The 11,353-nt window shown below is 30.3% G+C and overlaps 1 protein-coding gene across 1 annotated transcript in view; it reads left to right on the plus strand.

Annotated features, from left to right (window-relative positions):
* The window catches only part of LOC117181210, a 64,816-nt gene extending 57,058 nt beyond the window's left edge, over window positions 1-7,758 (plus strand). Inside the window, exons 19-27 of the mRNA XM_033373774.1 lie at window positions 1,279-1,395; window positions 1,952-2,032; window positions 2,212-2,413; window positions 2,584-2,689; window positions 2,875-2,969; window positions 6,467-6,627; window positions 6,793-6,978; window positions 7,196-7,332; window positions 7,500-7,758. Of these exons, the coding sequence (XP_033229665.1) occupies window positions 1,279-1,395; window positions 1,952-2,032; window positions 2,212-2,413; window positions 2,584-2,689; window positions 2,875-2,969; window positions 6,467-6,627; window positions 6,793-6,978; window positions 7,196-7,332; window positions 7,500-7,743 (1,329 nt within the window). The 3' untranslated portion in view covers window positions 7,744-7,758. The remainder of the gene's footprint in view (window positions 1-1,278; window positions 1,396-1,951; window positions 2,033-2,211; window positions 2,414-2,583; window positions 2,690-2,874; window positions 2,970-6,466; window positions 6,628-6,792; window positions 6,979-7,195; window positions 7,333-7,499) is intronic.
* Window positions 7,759-11,353: the final 3,595 nt, after the last annotated feature.

The raw sequence follows: 11,353 nt of genomic DNA on the forward strand, positions 1-11,353 counted from the left end.
CCTTGGAGGAGATTATGTTGAGAAATAAAAAAAAAAATTCTTAAAAACGTTGTTTTTCTTGGTCAGGCCGGAAACTTATCAATCCACCCTCGTATTATATTAAAAAAATGTTCTCTTAAGATTATAATTGTTTATATTATAAACAAATTTAATTAAAAAATGCAGTAATCAGGCATTTTAGAGACAAATTCTTTTTTTCGATGTCAATTTTTTTAAATTAGGAACTTAAAATATTAATTTTAGCCAGAATAATGCATTTGTTCAATAAATTTGTTTGAAAAATAATAAATTAAATGAAAAAATTATGAATTTTGCTAAAATTATCATAAAGTTCCTAATTAAAAAAAAAATAACATCGAAAAAAACAAATTTTTTTGTAGAAAAATGCCTGATTACTATATTTGTTTATCCAATTTGTTTATAATAAAAATTATAATCTTAAGAGAACATTTTCAAAATATAATATTGTTTCCATTTCAATGTTTTTGCAATATAACTTGAAAAACGTATAATTATGAAAAATCGTAGAAAACATTTTTTCAACAAATAATTTGTCGATAAAATTTGTTGTTTGTTTATTTTTTAATATTGAAACATCTATAACTAATGTTACTCTATGCAACTTAAGTGATTTCAACTATTTGAGCACCGAGAACGTCAATTAGAAATCTTATCAGCTTTTTTAAAGATTTTTTTTTATACAAATCGGTCAATAATTGTGGGCTATACGTTATTCTAAAGCACAAAGTCATTTTTTTCCCACTGTGCGACTGCAAAAAACATTGCTACTCCTTAATCATTTAAATTCTTCGTTCTATCAAAAAATATATTTTACGAAGGAAATGGTGCTAGTAATTCAAATCTTGAAAATTAGCATTTTAAAAGAGAAATTATGCAGCATGCAGTTTTGAAGTCTAAAGAATGGAAGAATCGCTGTCAGCAATATAACGTTTGGAACATAAATGAAAATAATACTATCATGAAAATTTGATCTACTGATTGGTGAAACATTATTCTGCTAAGAAATTATAAATATTAAACTTAATGAAAGTCCAAAATATATTAAATTTAGAAAATAGCTGAGGCTTCACTATGGGGGCAAGAGCAACCAGATATCTGCGCGTGTCGTCTGTACCAATCTGCACCATAGCTTTCACAATTTTTAATAAAAAGACCTTTTACTTTTTACTACATATGTTAAAAAAATCTTCTAATTGCGTTACGTAATACTTAAAACGCCCAAATTGTAAAATTTGACTGTATAAATTTATTTTTCAGACAATTGGTAATCATGAATTTGATGATGGAATTTCTGGTCTTGTGCCATTTTTACAAAGAATAAAGGCCCCTGTTGTGGTATCAAATATGGATGAAACCAATGAACCAACCCTAAAGGTAATATAAATTAAATGCTGTCTTTAAATTTTGAAATTTATTGATAGTTTTGTTCGAATAATTAATGAATATAGTTTAACTTTACAATTTTAGTTTTAAAATATCAGTCCGAAAAGAGGTTGAAAAACGCCTTCGTGGAAGGGTTTTATGGATTACTAAGGGTCTAGGGTCACATGTCAGATTATAAGTTAAAATTAAGGTGTCATAAGCCAGTTGTGAAAGATCGGGTGTCACATGGTCATAGGTAACGGGTCACATCTCAGGTATCAAAAATTAAGGATCATATGTCGAAGATCACATGTCAACAGTTATAGGTTAAATTAAAAAGGTCAGATGTATAAATACTCAGGAAGCATAGGCCAGTGATCAAAGGACAGATGGAAAATCTCAAATGTGAAGGAACATAGTGCGGGGTCATGGGACATGTTTTAGAGCCAGGTTGTTATGAGAGTTTCCAATGTAGCCTATGAAACCCAAAAATAAATAATTATTGAAAGAATATAAAGTTTATTTTTATATAGTATTAATTTTCTATGTTTAAAACTATTTTTTTCAGGGTCTGTACCATAAGAGCACAATCATTGGAAGAAATGGTAGAAAAATTGGGGTGATTGGTCTTATTCTTTCCACAGTAAATGTAAGTTCTCGAAATGTCAACTCTAATCTATTTGAATGAAGATATGTAAACTATATTGATTAACGCAATATCGTAACAAGAAATAATAGAATTTATATGGTTTAATTTAATAGTTATATATATATATATATATATATATAGTATTAAAATTTAATAACTTAATATATTTTTTCTATTAGACGATTGCGCGGACAGGGCGACTAGAATTTCACGATGAAGTGAAAACATTGGACGCTGAAGCTAAAACACTGAGAGCTCAAGGAGTTAAAATTATTATCGCCCTCACTCACTGTGGAATTAATATTGATAGAATAATTGCTGAAAAATCATCTTATGTTGATATAATTGTTGGAGGACATTCTCACACATTCCTTTACACTGGTGCGATTTTAAGAGTTCCAGGAAATAATCCAAGAGATTTTAAAATAGATTTTTAAAAAGTTTTTCTTTTGAAGTTTCCATTAAAAAAAGTCGTTTATTTCATCACATTTTAATCTACTCTATTTCATTTCTAATCAGAAACATTTATTAAACTTTTTTCATTTGGTTAGGTAATAAGCCATACAGCGACGTTCCCGAGGATACATATCCTGTGGTTGTGAAACAAAAAGAAAGCAGTAGAACAGTACTCATTGTTCAAGCAGCTGCTTTTACAAGGTTCGAAAATAATATTTGATATAATACTTTAGTTTTTATTTTATGGAGATGCTTTTCCTATATCTACTATATTATCAATGATAATTTCTTTAATAATTATATATTTTCCATTTTATGCTTTTATTTCATAATTATTAACACTAAAGGTATTACAACTTTTAAATTTTTTTATGCGTTATTTATAGATACATAGGAAATTTGACTGTTCGATTTGACTCTGAAGGTGAAGTAATCGAATGGGAAGGAAACCCAATTCTTCTGGATCATTCAATCGAAGAGGGTAATTATAAAGGAAGAAATTTAAATTTATTTGAGACTTCAATCACTTGTTCATTCAAAGCTTATTGCTATTTTGAAAGGTCTTTAAATGGTTTGAGGTTATTGGCTTATGATTAATTATTAACCTATATATTGAATTTTTGTTTTAATTGGCTTTAACTTGACCTGTATCATTCTTTAGAGTAAATTCAGGCGCAACTATAAAATTTTTTATATTTCTTTGCCAATGATTACGAATCTCTTTTGAAAAAAAAGCAATTTCTTTTACGTATTGTCAGATTGATTCTGTTTGATGTCCTTAAAATTAAAAAAATTTAATTTAAAGAAGCAAAAACAGCTGAAATTGAAATTTGAAAATATTTCCACTCAAAACAAACAAAAGATCCAAATAAAGAAAGCGGGAAATTTTCTTTTGGAGACTATAGAGTATAAAACTAATAATAATTTGCGTTATCTATATTTTTTTCAAAGAATACCTAGTTATATAAATTCAATGGAATGAGTTTTTAGCTGCGTTGGGACTCGAACCCAGGTCTTCAGATTGTCGGTCTGGTGCTCTTTTCCACTAAGCTATGGGGAGCATGAAATTTATTTTTCACACATGCGAAGTAAATCATAATTTCTAGACTCGTAAAATACATGAATTTCGAAATATTCTATGAGATACAGAATTAAGGCCAGTAGAGGACAAACTAAAAACATCTATAATTATTAAATTTTATTTAAACAAACCCCATTGCATACAATTTAGGTATATTCATTTAAGATCTTTAAAAATTATGTGTCTCCGTAACTTAGTGGACAAGAGTATCAGACCAGCAACCTGAAGACTTGGGTTCGTATCCCAGCCAAGCTAGAGAAATATTTTTTACAGCTTATAATATCATTATTTTAATAAAAATTGATATGGGACAAATAATTTAGGCCAGTAGATGAAGAACTGATAACATTTAATTTAACATTTCGCTCGCATGTTTAAGTGCGCCTGGGGTGCACATACTTTTAAAAACAAAAGATTAAAGCATCGTTAACAGTAATTTGCTTATTGTGAATTCTCTTTTGTTAAGCCGTTAACCGTAGGGGGGAGGGGGTTGATATGACCCATGCCGAGATTTCAAATCGGTGCTATTCGCGAAACAAGTTGTAACACGCAGTTAAAGTAAAGTTTGGGTCAATTTGACCCCCCCCCCCATGGTTTACGTATGTATTTCGACGGATGATACTTGAGGTAAATTTACTATTTTTCTTTTTTTTTCTGTGCCAGCGAGAGTAAGGTGAATGCCCTTATTACTCCTTATAAATTAAAGTATAAAAATGCATTATTTATTGCATTCCAATCAAGTTAGCACGATAATAGGAGCACGAACGATAATAGGTGCATTTACCATACGATTTCACTTTATATTATTTGAATAAAAGAATCATGGTCCTCTGTGTACATGTTTAGATAAAAAAATAATTTTTTGTTACTAAATAAATGGTTTTGCATAGAACAATGTGTATATTTCTATCAAAACCTTCTACATTCACACCTAAAATAATGCATGAGTTCATGTTGAAAATTAAGGGCTTCAATTCCGTCAAAATTTTTTGCAACTTTTTTTATTGAAAGGCACACTCTTCCCCTTTAATTTTGTTTTTGAATCGTTCAATTTCGTTCATTTTAGAAACACATACTGCAAAATTGAACCGTTAAGTAGAAGGTTCAACCAAGAACCATGAATTTTTTCAGATTTTTAGGAACACGTTTTTGAATTTTTTAAAGTATGGGGTCGAATCGACCCCCCCCCCCCTCTACGTTCAAGTGGTGCAAAAAAATCCCTACAGTTAACGGGTTAAAGCTCCTTCGTTTGTAATGAATTCATTCACATTACCTATCTCGTGCTTCGCAATTGAGTTTGTTCCTGAAATGGTATATCATTTCCATAAATGTATATTATTGCAATTCATAATATGTATTGAAGTTAAAACAAATAGATACTGTCTACACATCAGCCTGACCGTTTTTTAAACTTCTCAATTATATTCTTAACCTCAACGACACATCATTTCTCAATTGAGTCTTATATCGCATTGACCCACGAAGCGTCAATTAATGAGGGGGGGGGGGGGGGGGGGGGGGATATTAGTTTCAACCGATTGTCATAGTTGGTTGTTGTTTTATGCTGAGAAGGTCATCAACCTTCAGCAGTGTTGTGTTAGATGGGAGTTCATGTGGTTTCATTTCCCGATTTCTGGCCCTCTGAAAACGCATTTATATATTTGAAAATCTTTGAAATACCGTCAAATTATTAAATGAAAAAATGTAATTTTTGATTTTCCATTATCTTTTATGCTGCCAAAATTTTGATTTTCAATTTTTCAAGAAAATTAAAAAAGTTTTTATAATAATCTTGTAGGGAATTCAAAAAGCAACCATTTTCTGTTTTATATCGTGAGTTATTTGGCTTCAAATATTCATTTTCGTATGTTTTTTGTAATTTCATAAATGCTGAAACTCTGGTAATTTTTGCTTTTATCAAAAAAAGTCATTAGGATAAATTGTTGTTCTTTTTGAATACTATAAATATCCGTAAAGATAATTTTTGAATCTTAGAAAAGTGGTCCAAAAAATATTAAAAATGCGCTCTCTTTTTGAATTTTTTATCGAAAATGGCAGGCTTACGAACTTGATCTCTAATTTAGGACAATAAATAAGTGTACCAAAGGCCAATTTAATAAATTGTTTTTTTCAAAAGTTGTTATTTTCACAGGCAGACAAGTTACAAACAGACATACAGATACAATCGTGAAAACGTGTTTTTCGGATTCAAGGGGTTTCAAAACGTGGACATTTGACAAAAACTAGAGGAATCAAATTTTACACAAATATAATACCTTCTCTGATGTGAATGTAAAAATATATTATTGCAGGTTATAAGAAAGATCATTTTTCGACAATATTTATTTATTACTTTTTATAATTATTCATTGATTTATTATTATCTGTAATGTATTTTTAAAATAACTTTTATTTATAGTTATCAAAGTTATCATTAAAATCGTTTAATCTTTAACGAATGTCATTTTTTAGAATAGATTGGATCCATCATCCGTAGGTTCTCAAATATTTATTTAAAATTATGTTTATCAAATTTGATTTGCTTAATTTGGTCCATCATTTCCCTGCAGAAATATTTGTTAATGTTGGAAATAAGAGAGAATGTTGCCAACGTTCCGCTGTTCATTTAACACTGTCTGCTAGGCAAAGACTTTTTAAAAAAGAGACTTGGATGAACTCTTCAATTTTGCGAATTTTTCTGTAAATATATAAGTTTATTTTAAATTAAAAAAAAATTAATAAATAATAAAAAATGAGAGACGAGAGATCAACTCCTCTGTAAAAGATGAAAAATAAAAAGAAAGGGAATTCGAATATCGCTTTCAAAAATGTTAATGATATCTGTTCTAATCGTTTAGTATAGAAAAACATAATGGTAAGACATTTTTTAAATGTAGATCCAGAAATTCTGAAAGCTCTTCAACCATGGAAGGAGGAAGCAGATTTAAAGGGTGAAAAGCAAATTGGCACAACAAAAGTATATCTCCATGGATCGGAAACATGTCAAAAAGGAGAGTGCAGTTTAGGAAATGTCTTCACAGATGCGATGGTAGATCACGTATGTACAAAATGACACATTTTATCTTTTTATTTGAAAACTTTTGATATGATAATGCTTCTTGAAAGAGAAACATTAAAAACCAGAATGTTCAATATATCAATAAAATAATAATTTTAAATAAATTATGTTTGCATATATTACTCATAATTTCATTATTTATAGTATGCAGGTAAAGATAACAACAAGGATTATTGGACTCATGTAGCGATTTCGGCCCTGAATGGGGGAGATATTCGGGGTGATATTAGTGATAATCCTGGATCCATTACATATGAGGATCTTGCAGTGATTCTACCTTTTGGAGACAGTTTTGATGTGGTTGAATTGAAAGGAAGTGATATTCTGAAGGTTGTGGTTTTAAATATGAAAAAAATACTTTAATTAATTTTAATAGTTTTAGGTTCATAAATCTAATATAGTTCAACATTTTAATCCTTTTGGCAACGACACTCAGTAGTAACTTTTGCAATAAAATGTTTGTGTAAATGAAACATCATGTTATGGAATCTCAATTTAAAAACAATGATGAACTTTTTGACAAATAACAAATCTATATTTTCAACAGTCTCTAGAAAAGGCAGTTCTCACGAGTTTGCAACCAACTATATTTATCTCAAAGATATTTCTCCAGTGGTCCGGACTTAAAGTTACATACAATCTATCCAATCCAGATAATTCAAGAGTCATCAACGTACAAGTCAGGTCGGAATCAAATTCTTAATATAAATACAGAAAAATGATAATTCTTTAAATGTTCTATGGAAGCTAACAATAATATATAAAATATCAAATTTGGAATGAATTTTGCTAAAAGCAAAAATTATCGATACGAAATTATGCACACTAATTAATTTAAATTTATTTGATAGGTGCCAAGCCTGCAAAGTTCCAAAATATGAAAATCTAGTACCAGAGGAATGGTACAAAGTTGTGATTACAACATTTTTATTAAACGGAGGTGATAATCACACTGATATCCAACATGGGTATCGTAATCGTGAACCAGGACCTCTGGATATAGACGTTATTGCCTCTTTTATCGGAAAAACGAGTCCAATACAGACTGGCGTTGAAGGACGAATAACTCTACTTGGAAGCTGGAATAAACCATAATTGAGCTCAAAGCTGAAGACGATGTTCATTTTAAGAACATTTTTGGATTATCGATTTTGGTAATAGATTTGTCTGGAAAAAGTTGCAAGTTCTGTTATACATATATTTTATCATATCTTTCTTCGCAAGTATTGAAAGGTGTCACGTTGATTTCAAAAACAGACAAAAAACAAAAATTTTGTACCATTTTTTCAATTTTTTTATATTTTTCCATAATTTATCGTCAACATATAATATGAACCATAATAATGAGCTCATCTGAAAACGTCTTCAATATTTCATTCTGTACGATCACCAGAACAAAAAGGAATATAAATACAGATACAAAAATATAAAATTAAAGTGCCTTAGTATACCGGTTATAATGTAATATTTTTCGCTGACGACGCTAAAATCTTGAATAATTCAAGAAATGCAAATTATGAAAATAAGAAAAAGTGCAGATACATGATATGATGTAAATATTTTTGTTTCTATTTTTCAACAAATGAAATATGGGCCAGTGTTGTTTAAGGTTTGAACCAAGATTAGACCAATACTAAACCAATGCTGATTCAAAGTTGAGACTGATCTAGACCAGTATTACAGGATTAGTTTCTCCTTCATAAGTTTTTTTTGCAATTAAAACTGTAATCAGCAAGCGCGAATATGTATAGATTTAATAAAAATATCTTTTTAGGGTTTCGTGGGCTACCAGCAAACCCTAAATGTAATTAGTTATTATATAATGATCTACTATTAATACCTACAATACTTGTGCTACAAGATTGAAATTGAAAGATTGAATTGTGATGAAAAATAAAGCTTAATACATTACAGTATTGTTTTTTTGTTATTAGCGGTGATGCAATAAGAAAATAAAAAATCCTTCTGCCCTCTTTTTGGACTAATTTTTCGATTTAAAAATGGCCCACCCTACTGTTAGATTTGCCAAAGTGCCCATGCAAACTCTTAAGGGGGGAATCCCGTATGGCGGAATCAAGAAATAGATTTTTTTCCCTAAACGGTAGCTTGACACCCCAAAAAGATACAGTGAAAACCCCAGAGCCGTGGCCGAGCTCAGTATCCCCGAAACAGCCGCTATATTGTAAAATATTGATATTTTTCGAAATTTTTTTGGTTCGCCGACTAACTAAGGATCTAAGCTTTAAAATCTCTTTGATTTGTTAATTTTAGACTCGTGTGTGAGAAGCTAGAAATCGGGCAAGTTGACCTATCAAATTTGGACATGTCGGAAATCCGCCCTTATAAATCAAAATATTACTGAATTATCAGGCTGAAACACATTCCTTTGACACTTTAAGAGTATTTTAATAAACGACAAAAGTTTTTGAAAGATTCCTTATTGTTTTCATCTTCTAAAAAGTCGCCAAAAATACTCTAACTTTCTGGCTCTTACACGGGATTCTTCCTTAATTTAAGTTATTCGTTTATCTCAGCGAACCGAATGTGTTAAATAGATTATTCAGAGGATCGTTCTCCAGTATTGGTACAGTGACGTTGGTATAGTTACCATTTATGAGTATTTTAACTCTTCCATTTTTATTATTAAGATCTTCTCCAGGAGCAATGAACGGATACAAACGTCCAAAAAAGATGACTCCATTGACGTACTTGTGATCGTCATCTACTTATATATATATCTACCTTTATATGGTATACTTTGATAAAGATAAACATTATTAATCTGGAGGGGTAGAGTATGAACTGCGTCAGGTTTATGTGGCCAAGTCAATTTTGAAAAAAATGCACGTGGGAAATTAATTATTGTATTCTCTATTCAATTAAATAATTAAACAATCGTTTTAATTTTGTATAAAAAGCTTATCTGATTGATTAGAGAAAGCAAATAAAAATAAGTTCGACAAGATGTCGAAAAGCGCCCTCATATCAGTGGTATCCGTTTTAGTTTCCTTGGCTGCTTGTGTAACAGTTTATCCTTTTGTTTCAGTATCAGTTTGCACATCCTTTTCAATGTCCACGTTGATTTGTGTTTTCGTACAATGAAGCCCGTTAATAACCCTCCCTTCTATAGCCCTTCCGAGAATTGACGCTGTGCCGCAGGAGGGAATTGACGCTGTGCCGCAGAACAGGAGCTGCGCGGAGTGCGCGTGGTCTGCGGTTGTCACTCAGGTGAGCAATCAACCGTGAACAAACAAATGCGAAGCGGGATATAATGAGCCAGTTACCATCTACCGTCAGCCCGAAAACCGGCGTTATAAAAGAGTTTCACTGTATTTCACAGATTCATTTCTGGAAATAATAGGGTAGAGCGAGCAGAGCAGAAAGGCGGAGCAAGAACAACATTGAATTTTATTGAAGAAATGGTAATATAAACTCAAATCCTACAAATTCACGTTATAAAAGGAAAATTATGCGGAAAACAGTTTTTGAAATTAAAGAATGTAAGATTCTCTGGCAGGAATACAAAGTTTGCAGCATTAATTGAAATAGTCGAAAATGGATTAAATTTAGAAAATAGCTAAGGCGTCCGCTTCACTATGAGGTTGAGAATAACGAAGAAAATAGTTGACAAATGTTTGGATGGTAATTATATATACAGGTCGATAATACGATAAAACTCTAACCTCAGAATCAAACCACCCAATTTTAATATCCTAAGATATTTCTATTTCATAAAAAAAAACAAAGTCAGTCTTGCCCCCATGCGCGGTCTAAAACCAACGTAGTACAGCTTGTTAGAAACAATTAAATTATCAAACCAACGTTATATTAAGCTAATTAATGCACATGGAAATATACAAATATACAAAAAATAATAATATACAATAATTTAGGACTACTTTTGACGCTGGACGGACATTAAAACGGATTAAAATTTTTTTATTATGACCCTTTAAACAATCAAACAAGACGGGCTTGGGTTTAAATTTAAAGATAGCATGCTATAAGGACCTAACCCATATTTTCATAATTTAACTGAAAAGACAAGAAATGTCGTGAAAAATCGAATATTTCATTATTTTTAAATAAGAAAGTAATTTTGAGATAAATGAGTCATGAATTAAACCCTAAAAAGTTTCAGTAGAAAAGGTTATTTTTATTTTGAGAGAATCTAGGGAAAACGTTTTTTTGGGCTAATAATAAGAAATCCAATTTTCAATTTAAAAAAATGTTATAATTTAATTTTGGCTGCATATTAAGTAGGGGATTCGATACAAGAAAAATTTCACTGGAACTTTTTTTTAAATTTGTAAGGTGTTAAAAAGCCCAATTTTCAATTTAAAAAAGTAAGAATTTACTTTTTAGCTGTTGAGTTGGTGAATCAATGCAAAACAATTTTTTATCAAAATATTATTATATCTAGAAAAACGAAAAGCCTATATTAAAGCTATCTTAATCAACGATTAAGAAAACATTCATATTCAATGTCTAAGTTTTTTCAGAAAAACCATCATTTTGAAATGTTGCGTTCAACGTATCACCAAATGCAGAAAATTGTAGCTAAAAATGCTAAAGTTATATAAATAGGAGTAAATTCTGCGTATTAAGGTGGTTTTAGCGTGAAACGAAATTCATGCTAAAAAGCTGAAATTTTTATTATAACTTCTTTAACTATTTTTGAATACATCTGCGAAGTTTCAGATTG

Source organism: Belonocnema kinseyi, chromosome 10, assembly GCF_010883055.1.
Source record: "Belonocnema kinseyi isolate 2016_QV_RU_SX_M_011 chromosome 10, B_treatae_v1, whole genome shotgun sequence".
In the NCBI taxonomy this organism is placed as follows: Eukaryota; Metazoa; Arthropoda; class Insecta; order Hymenoptera; family Cynipidae; genus Belonocnema; species Belonocnema kinseyi.